Source organism: Hydractinia symbiolongicarpus, chromosome 15 (genome assembly GCF_029227915.1).
Source record: "Hydractinia symbiolongicarpus strain clone_291-10 chromosome 15, HSymV2.1, whole genome shotgun sequence".
NCBI lineage: Eukaryota > Metazoa > Cnidaria > Hydrozoa > Anthoathecata > Hydractiniidae > Hydractinia > Hydractinia symbiolongicarpus.
In genome coordinates, this window is record NC_079889.1 from 11,295,435 (window position 1) to 11,314,409 (window position 18,975).

At 33.5% G+C, this 18,975-nt stretch overlaps 1 protein-coding gene across 1 annotated transcript; it reads left to right on the forward strand.

The window, feature by feature from the left end:
* The first annotated feature begins 5,893 nt into the window (after positions 1-5,893).
* LOC130628838 (BET1 homolog) lies at positions 5,894-11,170 on the forward strand. Its single transcript, XM_057441862.1, has 4 exons — positions 5,894-5,961; positions 6,128-6,228; positions 8,386-8,442; positions 9,531-11,170. Exons 1-4 carry the CDS (start codon positions 5,940-5,942, stop codon positions 9,684-9,686), a joined length of 336 nt encoding a protein of 111 aa, XP_057297845.1. The 5' UTR covers positions 5,894-5,939; the 3' UTR covers positions 9,687-11,170.
* Positions 11,171-18,975: the final 7,805 nt, after the last annotated feature.

Genomic DNA, 18,975 nt, shown 5'->3' on the forward strand with positions numbered 1-18,975 from the left:
TTCTAAGAATTATACACAGGATTTCCTAATTAAATCTATTTAGCGTTGGCAAAAAAGCCGCTCATTTAAAATGTTATTTGTCTGATTCAAGTTGGCAATCGTTCTTATCCAATCCTGACATAAACTTGTCTTTCATGTTGACGATTTTTATTCATCTGCGTGTTTACAAGTAGGCATCCTATCCTATGAAAGTTCAGTTTTAAGCTACCGAAGTTAGCAAAGTCATTTCAAGGACCTTGTTTCTAAAGAAGAGTAAACTCTGCACAAACCGGACATGGTTCCTCACATGGTCGAATCCAAGTGTGGAAAAGGAAGGTAAGTAGTTGCAAGTGAGAGCGTAGTTTGTTTAAAAAAGGATGACTATCCCTGCTTATGATGATAAGTCGTGCTCATGTTGTGTCATAATGTATCAACTATCATTTGCGCCACTACAAATGCGTGTTTTAGTATCAAGTGAAATAGCAAATTGAGATTTTTCATATTTTATGTTGTTATTTTGTTTTCTTGAAAGGTATTTGTCTTCTCCTATATATAACTTCTATTTTATAATTCTCCTGTGAGCGTATTTAAACAATCAATGCTGTGCGTACCAGTAATTTCTTTTGTTTGCAAATGACATGTTTTAAATAGCGTTGAGAGAAACTAACCAAACTGTTGTGAATTAGACTTACACGACAATGTGGATTTCTTGTGAAGCTCCTTTTATATTTTGTTTGTGTTCATTATTAAAATAACTGAAGTGAGTTGCATTGAGTCTTGTGACTTGTATTGATGTCTATTGATATTTCCAATAGCGCGGCGTCCCTTTTGAGCCGAAAATAATTGAGCGGTAAAACGGTTTGTGAGAGTTTTTGCAAGGCGCACCGAGTCTATCAATAGTGTAACATCGTTCGCGGTCCCTTTCTGGGGTTCACACAGATAGGGAAGCAGGCGCGCGATGGTATAGTGTATTTGTTTTTAGCTCACCTGTACACCCAACGCGCTTCACTTCTTTGATCAATTTTTGTACACCAATCCTTTCAATAGTTTAAAATAGTGCGCATGCGCATTAACGACTTGCCTTCCAAAAGATGCTAACGATGTTATAGTTCCCAGTCCCTTTTTCATCAATGTTGAGCGACAAAGGCGAAGTGCACAGTCTATGAGTACGCTAGAGTGTGTTGTAATATTTGAATGCTCGTGGTGATCAAAATAATACTTCTGGCCACATTTCCAACCTCATTCCTGAGCTTTTTCTCCTTTCTGACCTACTGATGGCTGTTCAGGTCCGGTGCCAATGGGAGACGAGTATGGCCGCGTTTCTTTATCCTTATCCAGCCGTCATTCTCGAAAATTACCCTTGGTTTAGCCAAGAAGACTGATTTGATCCATTTTATCCTACGTACGTTCATAAAGTAATGTGCACCCTAAATGCAAAACAGTCTTTATGTATCATGAATGTTTTATGTGCATTACATAATGATTTTTATAATACATGCCGCACGCTCTCGACACAGCGAATTGCGTACGTATTACTATTTGATTTCTCTCGCAGTACAGATGTTAAAGAAGCATGTCTTCGTCTTTTGCAATCGGATGCAAGAGTTAAATTCAGAGAGAGAATGAGAGCAAAAATTTTTAGATAAAGTTACATAAAAATTAAATAAAAAACGTTTCCGGCATGTGTTGGGAATTTGGAACGTTGGCATTCATCTCGCCGAGTACGAAACGAGTTCGTCAGAATGTCACTTGAATCAGAAAAGCTGATGAATCAGAAAGGTTGATGTAAAATCTCATCACGCGTAGGAGAACCTTTACCTTGGTCCCCAGGTCTCTTTTACGTCTATGACTCTTATGATATTCTAACGTGAACGGCTCCGTTTAGAATCATGGGCGTAGAAAAAGCCTAGGGACGAAGTTGGAGAACCATATTTTGATTCTAAATTACTTAATATCGCATCATTGTGCAGTGCAATTGCTGAAATTTATTTTGTCAATTGCTAAGAAAAATAACGCTTTTTTTTCAAAAAATTTCTAAAAATTTGCTAAAAAATTTTCGTGTTTTCTTCTCTAGATTTTGTCGTTAAATTTTCTTTTTTGTAGGTTGATAAAAATAATGAGTAGATTGTGTGTGATATAAACAAGTTTGAAGGCTCTATCTTCATCTCAATAAAAAGACCTGGGAATGAATTTGCTAAATTTCATTTCTAAAAATAACTTTTTCACAAAAACCTTAAAATGGTTCATTCGTGAAAAAGAGTCTGCGAAATAACTCAACATGGGTGATTCGCGGAAAATTAATCTTTTTTTGGATCTCGCGAAAATAATTCGGGCTTGGTGACACGGGTCGGGGTCGTTTTTTAATATCACATCTTCCGGCTGGGTGTCATGCCGCGTCACTTCATAATGGCAGATATTAGCTGCGATCACTTTTTTTTGTAAAAAAAATTAGGTTGTTTGTGATGTTGTTGTAGTTATTTCTAATTTTTATTTTCTGCATGACTGAAGTGTAGAAGGTTTATTATTACTTTAGGACATAGCTATAGTCTCGCACCTTCCAGATTGCTTTATTAGCATATGCGGCCTACTTTTTTGTGAATTGAATTTAAAAATCGGCCTAATAGAGAGAGAGAGAGAGAGAGATTTATTTTCTATTAGGAGTTTACAATGAAAATATATAATATGAAAAATATATTGAACATTTACCTAATAAAAGGATAACTAGCACAAAGCACTTTATGTGCTTAAATAACGTGCTAGCTACCTGGGAGAACAACAGGTAGGACGACGCCACAGGACAACACAGGGACAAGACGAACATTCAGATGAGGATATCACAGAGTCAAAGTCAAAAATAGCATGAAATGTCTGGAAGCTGCTTAAAACAAACCTTCAAGCAGGAAAAAGGAATTTGGACTGGGTGAAATAAAATAAAATTGTAATTAGATTTTATATGTGTTAATAAAGTGACTATGTAAAAAAATTTTTAGCTCAAAGGTATTTTTACTCAAGATTTTAAAGGGTAAGGAATTTTGAAGACGGTTCCATGAGTTTATTGCAAAGAACTTAACAGACTTTTTACCAAACGCAGTTGAATGAACAAGAGGTAGATTCAAAAAGCCTTTGTCAGCAGCACGGGTGTGGTGGGAATGGGCGAAGTCGATTGCGAAAGTATTGATGAGGCTAATAGGAAGAGTTTTATAATAAAGGTTCAGTAGGAAAATTATATTATGTATACAGATCATGTCAGAGAATTTAATTAAGTTAAGGTTAATACAAAATGGTAAAACTTGAAAAGGGAAAACAAAGGTTTTTATGGTGTGTTTTTATGGTATATATATTTTTTATGTTTTTATATTTTATATTTTTGATTTTAATTATTAGCGAAATATTAGCGTAAACACCACGCTATAACTTTGAAATTATTCAAGATTTTAAATATTTAAAATCCAGGATCTTGTGATGTCATTAGTAAGTTTTAAAAAATGCTGACATCACATTTAACATATAATACACTCAATCATAGTGCCTTGTTTTTCCTGAATGCGCAGAAATGCAGGTAACTTGTCCTCTTGGTTTATTTACATTTTTACCTCCCTGCACGCGCATTACGTAATCACTTAGATGCTCGCGCAAGTAAACATCGGGACTGTGATTCCATGTATTAAAGATGAGGCCATTCCTAATAAACTACAAAACTTTCCACATGCCAAGATATCATCAAGAGCATAAGTCCACACTGCTTAAAAGATATATATTAAGTAAATTTGCAAGATATCAAGTAATAATTGTGCTTACTACCGTATGATCGTACTACCGTATCAGTGATGATGTCATAAGGTCAGCTGGAAATCTTTCAAGCTCAATATCTTGAGAACAAAAATAGATTTTTAAAAAAAATTCAAAAAACTTGTTAAACAAATTTTTAACCTCTATAACATACAAAAATTTTATTATCAATGCAGGAATCACTTTAAATATTTTTAAGGATACTAGTCGTTAGCCCGTGGAAAAATCCGGGTTCACCCGTTGGAGCTAAGCTACCATTTTGCGTGACAGACAGACGGACGAACAGACGTATACGGGCATTATAATATAGATAACTAAAACAATTGTTAAATACTTTATTTTCTTTTTTATGAAATGTATAAATCAAGAAATAAATTGCGTGGTGAATAACTGGTATAAATAATATGAATAATTTTATTTTGCATGGGTATTATATACACCTAACCAAATCAAAGTCATTGTCTAAAACAAAAAGCCGAAATTCAAGACCCCTTTTCTGAGTTGTCACGTCAAATGCAGACATATAAACAGTACCACTTGAATGTAACTTAAAGGTAGCATTAACCCTTTTTTTGCATAATTAGTTAGGAAGGTTATTTTTATATATATATATATCCTTTTTTTGCATTATAACACACTTTGTTATAGCTATAAAACTATTTTCTTTTATAAAAAAAATTCAGCTTCATTAATTTCCTTAGGCGATTGTGAGAAAAATATATATAAAAAAAACAAAAGTTTCTCATACAACCAACCAACCTAAGTTTTAATAAAGAAGTCAATAAAAAATCATAGGGTTGTAAAAAGTTAGGGCTCGCAAAGCCACTTATTGAAATTTCCGATTTGTTTGGCACCTTTGATCAACTCTCATTGGGCAAAATTTTGTGTTCTCAAAATACTAAAGTTTCACCAAAAGCATCCCTTCAGTAGCCATGAGACTCAGCATAATTTTTGTTACCATAAAATTATGATGTAGTTGCAAAGGAATTTTTAGTTGTCTGAATACTGATTTACTTTTTCATTGGTCCCTGTTCTTTAATCTTTGTGGAAAGGTTTGAATTTTCTGGGAATTATTATTATAATTATAATGAATATTTATACAGGATATAGCCACTTCAGTGTTGGAAACACTGTTATCAATGTGGGTCCTGTGTTCAGAATGCAAGTATACACAGGCATTTTTCATCCAATTTTCCTCACATAGCATGAAGTCCACTTTATTATGGAAAAGCTTATAGGAAACCCAAAGTAAAAAATAATGTTAGCAAAAAATATATGTTAATCAATTCACTGTTAAAATATCTCGACATTGATAAAGTTTAAATGTACATCCCTTAACAGGTCTATAATTACTGATGACGGAAAATGTCAAAATTTGCTATTACTGAAATATGTCATCATATTTTATGCAGCATAATAAACTCTGAAATTCTTTAAATGTGAATATCTTGACAACTAAAAGAGCTTTCCAAAAAATTTTAAAAAAAAACTTGTTAAACAACTTTTTAAACTCTATAATATAAGTCCAACATCATTTTAAACCTTGGGTTTAAGTTTTCGCAGGATAAAGAAAAGCCCTAATAGAAATGTTTGGAACTTTTTGCGTCAAACAAGATTCAAACTAAAATAAATACACAGAAAATATGAAAATTGAAGAAAAACACAACGTCTAAATTTGAAATAAACAATAACTAAAATAAATAACAAATGTATACAAACTATTCTTTACAGGACTGGAAAGAATAAACATTGTTGGGTGTATAACTTTCTTCGAACTTCTTTAACATACGTAAATTATTTGAATTTTGATTAAAAAAACTTGTAACTTTATATTTGAAATTTGATTTTAAAATGGTTACTTTGTCTTTTTGAGCGGGAATGAATCAAGAATAAATTTTATCAATGAAAATAGCACACTTGCGACTCGAACATAAAACACTATTTAATTATGCAATACACCGTAAATAAAAAATAAAACATGCACATAACATACATATTGAATCATCATACATCATACATATTAAATCATCAGTGTCTTGTAGTGTCTTGTATTCTTTTCTTAAATCGATTTATAAGTGGCCCCTTAATTTTGTAGCTAAACCATGCATTGAAATAATCTTTCTTATTTCAGGTGAAAATAAATAAAAAAAGGAAAATACAGGAAAGTGTATATGAAGATGAGGAGGGCTGGTGGTTAGTGTTTTTTTTTTCATTTATTTACTCTACGGCTAATAAAATTTATTATGAAGACCTCTAGCAATTATTAAATTTGTATGACGAGTATGTACCTTGGTTTTTGGGTTGATCTAAAGATCACTTATACCACACATAACTTTATATCTATTTGTGTTTTTTTAAGGTTATGCGCAGCCTGGCATGCAAAACAGCTATGACATGGTTGAAGAAGAAAATGAAAGAATGATGGGCACTTTGTCAAGCAAAGTGAAGGAATTAAAAAGTGTATGTTAATTATTTTTGTATCTATTACAGTACTTTTGACTGCCGAACATGGTTGCTCATATTTAGCAATATTTACTGACTGGTGTATAAAATCAGATAATAATGATGACTGATAGTGACATGATTCAAATTTTATCACTAAGGGTTTAATAAACGACAAAAATTCTATCAGTTAAACAGTATTCATCATATAGCTATGATAAATCATCCTGAGGCCTCTTTGTAAAAATAGGGTTTTTGAATTGAAAATTGTGATAAGGAGCTTTTAAATTTAATGAAATTAGTATAAAAACTATGTTTTAATTTGTATTAGCTATACTTTCTAAGCTCATGAATTTAGGCATTAAAGTGAGGCCGATTTTAAACAAATAATGAAGAAATTATAGGCACATTTTTTTTTATCAAAATTATGTGTACATAATAGAGCAACTTAGCATGTAAATGTTTTAGGCCAAATGTTGTAAGCTCTACGCAACACATTGTGATCCCACGACCCAGTTTAAATATAGGGTTAATCCATTGTGAATCAAAATTACAGGTCTTCCAATTTTCCAAAAATAGTTTGTGAAAAATGGTACCTTATCAGCTTTGTTAGAGCGTAAAACTGCAAGACTTTTTCTGCTATCATTGGAATGAAAACACAGGCTGTCATGGTGGACATTTTTGGCACAATATGTTGCCCTGAATAAACCTGTTTACTCTTAGTTATGCCAACTTAAAAGTCTAGTTACTTCTTGGCACGAAAAGCATTGGATTCACAAACCATATGAGAATTGTGGAAGGCTAGTTAGGTATACTTTTATTATTAACCAAAATAACAATCCAAGATGGTTTGCCAACTTTTACTTTTACTTGGAAAAAGAGAGAATGAAAATAGCTAAAAATCCCAAATAGTATATTATGTCAGCTGGGGTAATTTGAGAAAATCTTAAAGTACGGATATTTAAGATTTGTATATAGTATGATATTTATGTGTGAAGGTGATGAAGATCTTGCTTAAGTTTAAATTATATATAGAGAAGTTAAGAGTAAAAACCAAATATACAAAATGGATGCTTCCCTTTGTATGTGCTATGACCTTGAAGCAGCCTGCACAGTGCTGTATCCCACGATACTGGAATGAACGAAACACTTGATCATGCATCAAATATCGTATTGTAAGGGAAATCGTATATATTTACAATCAGCTTATATGTATGATCACTGATGATGAGTTACACACCATCATATATATATATATATATATGACTTTAAAGCCATATATATGGTTAATATACCATACGTATACACCTCGATTTTGCAGTGCAGAAATGAGTCGTTTAACATTGCTATATATGAGCAACGATATCCGGGATGTGGTGCTTTTGGCTTGGCAAAAAATACAAAGTAATACGATAATACTGCAAAATGTACATTTGTAAATTTGTGACTGCAGTTTATGTAAAAAAAAAAAAAAAAGTTTGATTAATCATTGTGGCTTAAATTTGCAAATTGATCCTGTTCTCTGATTTGCCATAATGATAATATATTCCTCATTTAATTCTGGTTCTTGTTTTATTTATCTCGTTTCGAGGTGGCCACACCTACTAAAATCTCCAAAACTTAAAATTTAAACTTAAAATATCGATTCCTAAAATCTTACATTGAGCTTCATAATTTTTTAAGTATTAAGTTGTTGTTATTACGTTTTATGTGACAAAAGTCAGCTTAATTTCATTTTGTAACAGAACTGATGAATTATATTTTGATTACTTCAATACAAAACGAACAGCTTCTCTGGCATTGAAATAAGAAAAAAGTTTAATTAGGCATAATATTTTTTAAATACAGAATGGTTTTTATATGTTTTCGAGTTTTTTCTTAAAATTCGTCATAAAAAGCCCCCAAGTTTTCAAAAAACCGGTTAGCGGTTATTGTCAATGTTATATGAAGTCCATTATATTATTGTAAACATTAAACCTCATTATTGTTTAATTACAATGAAGTGTAGATTAAGAAAGGAAACTTAAGGGTAATTTAGGGATAGTATAATTGGTGTAATAAAATTGAAGTAGCATGGTAAAACTTTATTTACCTATATACACTATCTAGATAAGTCATCTTATAGTGCATCTATTTGATGCACGAAAAGTTCATTTAAAATATTTTTCTTTTTAGTTATCTATTGATATCGGCCAAGAAGTGAGATACCAAAACAATATGTTAAACGACATGGTAAGAATTTTGTTGTGACTATCTTAAAACAGTTTTTTTTATGCTTTTTGTTTTATCTGGGTTATTCGTTACTAGCCGGTGAAAGCAGAGGTAAAATGGTAGCTCCCCCTACTCTTCTCTGTGATAAAGAAAAATTGGAGTTAATTAGAAGATTACCTTTCTGTGTTAAATAGGGTTTCGTTAGGCTTGCCTTAATCCGTTTTTTCTTCGTTTTAATAAAAATTTCACCTGGTCTTCTGTTATTTTGCTTCTATGTTTCGACATAAATTTGTTTGTTTTTTGAGAGAAAATTTAAAATTATTAAGAAAATTTTTAAAATTTGTTTAGATTTGGTAACATATCTCGGCTTTTTTAGTAATTATCATTATGGCTTTTTTATGCTTATGCTATACTGATGCTCATCTTTCTTCCCATTTGAAACAACCTTTATTTTTATCGGTCGCCATTTTTAATCAGAATTCCAAATAATAAACACGCATTCGCATCCGCGAGATAGGACTATCAGAGGGGAGCATTAACGAATTTTATATGTAAAATAAAAAGATCACAATAACGATATCTTAAAAATGTTGGCCTTTTTCCTCAGAACTGTACTTAGCGTTATAATTATAAATGTTGCAAATATATGCATATTATAAATATGGAATATATAATTACCAAATTGGTGGCTTAATCTTAGGAGCGTTAATTAAATTGTGTAATGGATGAGCAAAACTAGGATTTGTTGCTGTCATTGATTTTGAAAATATGGTCATGTATTTTTTATAATTCGTGATCGTACTTTATTCAATTTATGACATAATGCAGCTATTCACTATTCAATACTTTGTAACGTTTTTTCTCAGTTAGAAGTTTCCCTGTACCTTTTAAGAGTTTTCACATGAACGAATGTTTGTTATTCTAGTCTGCTGTACTGTTGTTGTAAATCTAATCTGCTGTACTTTTGTTGCAAAGCTAGTTTGTTGTACTGTTGTTGTAAAGCTAGTTTGTTGTACTGTTGTTGTAAAGTTAGTTTATTTTACTGTTGCTATACACAAAACAAAATCACAATATTAACTCATGGTTAACATGAAATACTCTATTTTTAGGACCAAGAATTCTCCACCGTGGATTCCTTCTTGCAAGGCACTATGGGAAGGTTAAAAGCGCTTACTAAAAAGGGCCATCATAAGCTATTGTGTTATGTTTTGCTATTTTGTTTTTGCGTGATGATGGTGGCTTGGTTTATTGTGAGATTTCGATAAAAACTCAATAAAGAACGACATCATGGTTTAGTATACCTGGCGTATGTGCCTGATACGTTCGCTTCTCATTCCACGCATGCGTATTATGCAACAAAAGAAACTCCCGTAATTGATTTCCGGGGTTTTTTAAATTCTGAGGAGGAGATGAAGCGAGCTTCTTTGCTCCTATTTGTGAAGATGCTTAGAGAGATAAAAAGATAAAATTGGTGATTTAGTTTTTTTTATTGACCACAAGAGTCCTGGCATAAATATATACCCTTGCTAATTCAATATTTGAATTTGAAAAGTCTGTTTGAAAATTAATTTAATTGTTGAAATTTAAAACATGTACATAACAATATAATTTATTATATAAATTATTTTCAGTCGCGTCGTGCTTCTCTTAACCTCTCTCTTAACGAGTACTCGAAGTGTACGAATGACAACTTGAAGAAATTTTATGGTTTGAAACACTTGTATTTTCTAATTTTTATTGATTTATTTTTTAAATTTGAATTTTCTTAATTTGATTCGGTTTAAAGAATTCCTGTTTTCTTGGCATTGGCTGGTTACAGTTAAATGAACTGTATCTTATCGGATAAAGTTGTACAAAAACTCTTAAAAATTTGGTCATCTTTGTTCATCTCTCAACCTACTCGTAATATAATATAGACTGAAAATTTTCAAGAAAAAAACAACAAAGATTTTTATTCTTTAATTGCTATGTCATAAGATTCATCAAATGCAAGATCTTTCATCGTTTTGAAAAAAGATATTGCATTTCACGTTTCCACACTCGGCTATTGCTTTCTTGCTTTCTAATGTTCCAAGATTTTATTATCTCTCTGGCTTTTCTTTGACAGGATTGTCCTCGTACTTTTCTTTTTCTGAGCTCGTTTTACGATTTCGTTCTTTCGTTTTTTTTCATGTTCAACTTAAGGAGATGGTTTTCTCCCGATTACTTTCCAACTTTGCTATCACTTTCATCTGACGATTTTTAGATTAGCAGATTAATTTCTGCGTTGGTCTGATAATAATTTTTTCCTTTTTTTTTCATTTTTCCACACAAATAGAGTTTAGAAAGTAACTCCCTCATGTTTAAATGAGTAATATAGCGGGGGCGTTTGAAATTTAATGTCTGGCAGGAATAGGGGAAGGTGTGTGTCTTTAAGGGAATTTACTGTTCCATTGATATTACCATTCTCTTCTTTCTCGTGCGGATGTGTGCAAGTGTCTTGATTTGTTGGACAAATGTTTTAATTACACACCAATACGAATGAATCTCTTGAGTTTTTGCCAGTTTCAATTTCAACGTGCACTTTTTCACAACTTTAGTCGTAATACAATAATAACCGATTAGCCCCGGCTGTACCGCAAAATATCTTCCATACCAAATGCTGTCTGAGCTTACGAGGTCTGTGTAACGACTGACGCAAGAAGTATTTACAGTAACTGGAATAACGAATAAGATAAAAACATTGTGGCTTCACGATAAAATACCAATATTAGGACCAACAATGAGTATGTTTATTATTTTTTATTGACAATATATTTCGGATAAAAATTATCCATCATCAGGTCTAAAAGCAAATAAATAATGTTAAAAACAGTTAAAAACAAGTATAAAATTATTCAACATATCATACATAAACTACACCTCACACTACAACAAATCAAATTTACAAGAAAATCTAAAAACAAAACGAGTTTAGAAGAGAGTAAGGTAAGTCGTTTGATTAAATGTCGGCTCGTCTGTCCGACATAGCACGAGTTGCATCGTGGACATTCTATTTTGTATACCAAACAACTTTTGAAACATTTTTCAATTACAGGTTTCAATGGAGGCAGAGAACTTTTCAACTTTTTCAATGTGAAAATAATTTTACACGGAATATTCAACTTTCTCATAGAAGTTTCAAATTTCTCCGAAACTCGCCCACGATATTGAATGAAAATCATCTTCTCTTCAGACTCTTCTTTCTCGTTTTCTTCATCAGGATTCTCGTTATCATTATTTTCCATAATCTTAGATATCGTACTTTTAATTATCGGGTCATAGAAAGCTTTCGGATATTGATTTTTCTCAAGAACAGTTTTACCTTTTTCTAGACTTTGGTGAAAATTCGACCATGTGCTACACGCTCGATGTATTCGATGAACTAGGCCGGATACGACTGACCGTTTATATTTCCGTGGTGCCAGTGAATGAAAGTTCATCGTCAGGCCTGTATCGGTAGCTTTCGTGTACCATGTCGATGATAAATTGTTATTTGAACGAATAATTAACATATCCAGAAAAGGTATAGACGTATTCTTCCCTTCTTTTTCAATGGTAAATTTGAGTGACGGATGCAGGTCGTTAATTTGTAGAAGTTTTCCGTCAATTCTATTACGTTCTATGTTTCTCAAAACATCATCCATATACCTTGAATACAGTACAGCATCGTCTTTGAGGATAGAGTCAAACTTGCTTAGCCAACCATTAGCGAGAAGTGGAGCTGGTGGGCTGCCCATAGCTAAGCCATCGATTTGCTTGGAATAGTTCATCAATTTTTATTAAAGACTTGTTTTAACAGAATTAATGGAGACAACTTTGAAAAATATGAAAATGCAAAAAAATGAAATTATAGATGGTCAAAATGTGTACGTGCGCACGTATGCTACCCTATCCCATGCACGCTGTTGATATTAGTCTGACCACCCTTCCCATCAAGTGTGAAGGAATTGATACAATTAAATGGTATTTTCTCGAAAAGAACGAAGGGGGGGAAATGAAACTTTAGCGAAGCAGGTGTTCCAAAACTGATTCAAAAGTGTGTTTTAAACACTTTGCCGTTGTCTCTTAGAATGCTAATACATTATTTTTTTTTTTGCTAATGGTCCTCAAATTTCTGATGCTACTGTTGTACTTACTATATCTGTATTGTGAAAAAGAAAATTTTCATTAGAAAACCGATCAGGCAGTCTGCATTTAAACCTAGAACCCATTTTCCATTCCAGAGCGCTTTGAGATAAACTCGAGGATTTAATCTGAAAGAGTTCTGAGGACGAGAATGCTTATAACCTTATAAATCTGCAGTCAATTTGTCCTATTAACTTATCGTGTATTTTTTAGCCTGTTCTTTAAAAGAGTAGTTATGGTCAAAATTTTATAAAAAAATATTAATTGATATAAACCCATGTACCTCTTCAACTGGTTGCACTTCAATGCCAACCAGATGTTCAACGCGAGGTCAGACTGTTACTAGTGGCTTAACTCAGCGTTTCACCACCAGGTCCCCGGCTAGTCATATAAGAGCTTTTTATCCTAGCCAATAATATTGTTAATTTGTTCTAATAATAATAATAATAATAATAATAATAATAATAATAATAATAAATATTTAAAGTGGCTAGCCCAGAAAATCACAAAAACCTATAGTTAGTGGATTGTTTCCACTGGGGGCCACTAGAACAAAAAAGAAACAAAAAATGATAAACCTTAGACTGCCTCAGCTCAATCAAACATAGTAACATTTATAATCTGTGAAAATTGAAAAGAAAAAGAATAAAAAACAAAAATTAAAAAGTTAAAAAGTGATCTCCATTAGAATTTGCCAAATACATTCGAGATGGAAGTCTTAAACGAAAGCAGACTTCCATCACAGGTCACTTGGTCTGGAAGATTATTCCACACTTTTGCAGCTCTAAATGGGAAGGCTTTTTTGCCAAATTCCGTGTTGACCAAGGGAAGTGTGAACCTGTTTTTTGAAGCTCCTCTTGTTTGATGATTATGACAGTTTTTTGTCAAAAGGAATTTTGAGCGCATGTAATCAGGAGCAATGTGATTCATGGCTTTGAAAACTAATATGGCATCGTTTTTGATGAGTAAATTATTCATTGAATATTCCCTCTCTTTCCCAAGAAAGGTACTGACACATTTTAATCGTTTTTCTAGTTTTCCCAATCTACCTTGGGTGGCACAAGCCCATGCCGAGGAGCAGTAGTGGAAATATGGCATGACAAGTGCATTAATTAAAAGGTTTTTTGTGTGAGGTGTTAAACAGGATGCAATGGTTCTAATTTTAGAATATTTAATTAGTATTTTTCTATTTATGTCATTAATGTGCTTTTCCCATTGCATTTTTTGATCAAATGTTACCCCAAGATATTTAACTTTTTCGCTCCTCTTCAAAGGAATACCCATATAGTTGATAGTTTTGTTCTCAACTTTTTTTAACTGGCTGTGGTTGCCGAAAAAGATTGTTTCAGTTTTGTCCGTATTAATAGTCATTTTGTTACTATTCAGCCAGAGGTCGACTTGCGAAAGTTCTAACTCGACCTGGGAGACAAGGGTATCCAAGTTTTTATGAGACGAAATAATTATTGTATCATCTGCATATAGATGGTGGTAGTTTGAATTGATGACAGATTTTAAGTCATCAATATACAAAAGAAAGAGCAGGGGCCCCAACACAGATCCCTGCGGCACCCCAAAAGCGTCTTCATGAAGCAGATCTGATTCTGTGTCGTTTACAAGAGTCAGCTGCATTCGGCCCGTTAAGTAGGACTCGAACCAGTCAAAGGCAGCATCTCTGATGCCAAAACACCATAGTTTTTTTAACAAAATTTTATGATCAACAGTGTCAAAAGCTTTTTTAAGGTCAATGAGCACAGCACAAACAAAGTTATGTTGGTCGAGCTCAGTAAGAATAAAATCAGAGACATCGACTACTGCAGTTTCTGTGGAAAAGAGTTTTCGAAATCCGGACTGTCTGTCATTCAGGAAGTTGTGCTCAGAAATAAAATGAGACATTTGCTCATGCACTAACTTTTCAAAAATTTTCATAGGAATTGGCAAAATGGAGATAGGCCGATAATTAGTAGGATCTGTTTTATTGCCACTTTTAAAAATAGGCGAGACCCTTTTAGTCTTCCAACATTTAGGTACATAACCAGTAAATAAAGATTTGTTGTAAAGACTTAATAAATACATACTTAAAACTGACGAACCTGCTTTTAGCAGTCGTGAACCAATTCCGTCCAAGCCTGTAGCTTTATTAAGTTTTAGTGAACTAATTATTTTTTCGACACTTTTGGTCTCAATACGAGCCCACCGAAAATCGTGTCCGCTAACAGGTGGATAAACATTAGTAGTGTCAGAAGAAAATTTAGAGGCTAGTTTGGCACCAACACTGACAAAAAATGAATTGAATGTGTTGGAAATTTCTTTTGGGTGAGAAGTTTCTGTACCATCGTTTTGGACTACTCGTTTTATCGAGGTAGTATTGCCTGACTTATCAGGAACCAGTTTTTTTAGGGTTTTCCAAAGTTGTTTTGGCCGTTTTTGAAAGTCCTGCAAAACGTCATTATAGTACTCGTTTTTGAGTCGATTTTTGAGACCTATTACCTGGTTCCTTTTTTGTTTGAAAGCTTCCCAGTCTATGATGGATTTTGTTTTTGATGCTTTCCGTTTCAAGAAGTCTCTTTCTTTGATGGCTATTATTAATTCATCAGTGACCCATGCCTCAACACGGCCAGAAAATCTATGTGTTTTGAAAGGGGCATGTTTGTCAGCCACTGTTTTAACATTTTTATTCAGTTTCTCACATGCTTCATCAAGGTCATCATAATTATTAAAATATGACCAGTCTAAATTCCTGAGGTCCTTCAGAAAAGCCTCTTTACTGAAGTTCTTGTAGCTACGAACCTTGCATGTTTTAGGTTCAAATTTTGGCCTTTTGAATTTTCTGATCACATAAACTAAATTGTGATCACTGATGTTCTTAACAACGTACATTTCACGTCTATTTTGGATTTAAATTTGGCCACCTGTCACAATTCGATGTCTTCTGTTTATTTATAACAAGAACAAATTCGTGCTTATTACTTGTGGGATATGACAAAATGACAAAACTCCTTATAAAAAGCTCGCATAACACAGTACGCGCAAAACAGTGCACACTTTTATGAATCGCAGTCATCCCAACCTAGTCCCTAGGCCTGATGGCTTTCTACCGCATATTAAAAAGTGCAGGAAATAACAAAGTTGGGGGCACGGGCGGCACCACAATTCCCAAAGTGGGGGGGGGGGGGGGGCTCAGGCATAGTGGTATATTTTGATCCCCCCAGCCCTCCTAGTGGCGCCGCCCCTGAGAGGTTATCTATGTGTCGCTCGGCATCATTAAATATGAGTAATTTTGACACACTAAAATTTAAATTTAAAAATACTCTTAGCGTAAATATTTGCACTTAACCTTGTTGTATGGTACTTTTTTTTGCACATTGAAACCTGAACCTGCTGAAGGACGAGAGACTGAGGATAAAGTTGGTTTGCTCTCTGTTTTTGGGGTATGCCGATTGTGTGACTCACACATACTCCTCGACCTGCTTGGTGCGCAAATTATTTGTTTATACATGGTCACACACTTGCAAAAAGATAAAAAATATTGGTTTGCCTTTTCTTTTAGTTCACACGTCCATTGATTAGTACAAAATGGCGCATGAAGTTTTGAAAGTTGCTTTTCGTTTTTATTCATATTTCGTTTTACTCTTCTCTTTCAGTAATCTGCAATATAAATGTTTTATGTTTTTAGACTAGCTTGGTCTGTAACAAGTATTTTTGCATAAAGTGTTTTACAACTCAACATTTTTCTGTTTAGAAAGGTCTTTATTACTGACCAGCATTACTGACGAGCACATTTTCTAGCTATTATAGCTATTAGATAGATAGATGTGCATATTTTACATGGCTAGCCTCACAAATATCGAGGGATATACCCTGTCTATTATTTCCAGGAGGGGCCATGGCTTAGATGGAGAGTCCTAGAGTATTTAATGCTCATTTTGAGCTACGCAGACCCAATTAGTAGGGCCCACGCTCTACTAGACAACTCCCGGCAACATCCAACGGCCCACACAGTGTGCCATCTCCCCAATTTCCCTCACATGGCTTGGGTTAACCCGGGGCTATGGTAACATTCACTCGCCCATGTTGAATCGCCGTCAAGAGGAATCGAACCCCGGTCTCCCGCACAGAGTACGAAAGCTATAACCACTAATCTACGGCGCCACATTATAGCTATTATAGAGTATAGCTAGCTAGCTAGCTAGCAAGTAAAACTTGCTGCTAGCAAGTTAGCGTATGCAGATGTGTGAACTCACCCGCATCGAGTGGGTGACACCCACAATCACGACTGAAAAGTTATAGCTAGCTAGCTAGCTAGCTAGCTAGATAGAATCACCTGCATCAAATTCCAAAATCTGATGTTTGTTTTTTTGAAGTGGATATTCATCCGCACTTTAATAATGTGCGGACAAATAATTTTTAGCTATTCGTCTGCACTTTTTTAAATTTACAAATGAATACTGTTTTAGTTATTCTTCTGCACTTTTTCAACTTTAACTCTGGGTCAGAAAAAACAACAATTTTAATTTGTCCGCACTTTTTGGAGTAAATCTAAAAGATGACAAGACATTTGCATTTTTTTACTTTTCTTTCTCAAGTATTTTACAATAGCTGCAAAAACCAATGCTTCGTTTTAGGAGGCTTATTTTTACTAAGACACATGACCAATGATACCCTTTTAAACATTTATCACATTGAATAGAGTTTTCTTCATTCATAGAAAAACATTTGAAACACCCATTACAAGAATAATTCGTAGATTTTTAAAACGTCTGAATAATGTTTTCCACTGATCTCCAGGCTCGTGCAGTAAAATACTTTTTAATAATGTTGAAATTAAAATCATCTGCTAATGCTGGGTGATATTGTGATGGATCCTTTTTGATTACACTGTCATCCAGTAGCATTACCTGATTAAGAGCAGGTAAAATGTTTCTTTTCTCTTTTTCACGAGGCAACATCTTTATAAATCGAGTGGGACCTTGAGTTTTAAAAATTTTTGGTAAACCGATAGTTGATGTTTCTGCCCCCTTCAAAGAAAAGAATTTTGTACCCAATTCCAGAAAAAACATATTAAGAAATAAAACCAACTCTGGTACACGCTCTTCTTACGAAACAGTGTCCTCCTCAGCGGATACTTAGTTACTTGGCTCTGCGCATGAGACATAAATGATACGCTGCATTTTTTGGTGAAGTGCGGACGAATAGCTAAAAATCATTCATCCGCACATTATTAAAGTGCGGACGAATATCCACTTCGTTGTTTTTAATTGTTTGCATGAATTGGTACCAAACAGCTTTATTAAAATGTATACCCCTGCAACTCAAGTTCATAGCCATCTAACTAGAGGTACTGAGAAAGGTCATGTTATCATGAAATAATATAATTCCATAACTCACGGGCTTAACTCTGTACACGCAAAATCAGCTTTAGAATGGAAAAACTCAAAATTACTTACAATCGTAATGGAAATCAAACTTTTCCCCTAGTTATTTAAAAAAAGCTCATGCAACTATTAACATACAGTAATACCCTAACTCTCTTTCTATTTTTGTACACAAATAAATGACAGAATTATTACTTTTGTTTCTTCTTTTTTTTTTTATTATTATTTTTTGTATAGTAGGCATGCTGGGCCTTTTTTCTTCTTCTATTCTTCTGTTCTTTCTTTTTATGTCTCTCTTTGCATATCCTTCTAACTTAGGTACATTTTTTAGTTTATCTATTAGTGGTTAACCTCGTGTGACTCGCTAATGGTAATTTAAAATAGGTATATAATGTGAATGAATGCAATAATGTCCTGATGAGGTACTATCAATTTCTACTTCTTTGCCCAAAATTTCAGCTTGGTCATTTTCAAGGTCTAATTTGATTTTAGCATTCTTCATTGCAGTTTTGCTCAATAATAATGGGATTTCTAGGTAACAGTCCATCCAATGCCTGCCTGCCATTGGGTTTACCATTGAAACCCAATGGGTTTGTTTTAGTGTCAGTGTTTCTAGATCGAAAATGTTCATTTTCACCATGTTTAAAAATTCTCTGCGGTCTGCTAAAACGGTTATGTTGATATTTATTTGGACGATTGTAAAGTATCTCTTCTAAAGCTGGGACTCCTTTGGATTCTAACGCAATACCAGAAACATCACTCTCAGATGGGATAGCTTGTTCTCCATAGAACTTTCCGAGAGCAGTTTTCATTTGATCAAATAACTGTTCTTTCTTTGAGTAATCAACACCTGTTAACACCAGATGTCTCTCCTTGTGAGGATGTTTTAAAGCATCAAGTAGTTTAAATGCTAAGACTGATGCAAGCAATTTCATATCTTTTTGGATTATTTGATTGTACCTTTTTTCAAATTCCAAAACAAAAGTCTCAACTTTCTAGTTAGCTTCACGTATGTATCTATCAAATATGGTATAAC

Coding starts and splice junctions, on each gene's coding strand:
- LOC130628838 (XM_057441862.1), top strand. CDS start 5,940: ATGAAGATGAGGAGGGCTGGTG. Junction 6,229..8,385: donor AAGTGAAGGAATTAAAAAGT/GTATGTTAATTA, acceptor TTTTCTTTTTAG/TTATCTATTGATATCGGCCA. Junction 8,443..9,530: donor ACAATATGTTAAACGACATG/GTAAGAATTTTG, acceptor CTCTATTTTTAG/GACCAAGAATTCTCCACCGT.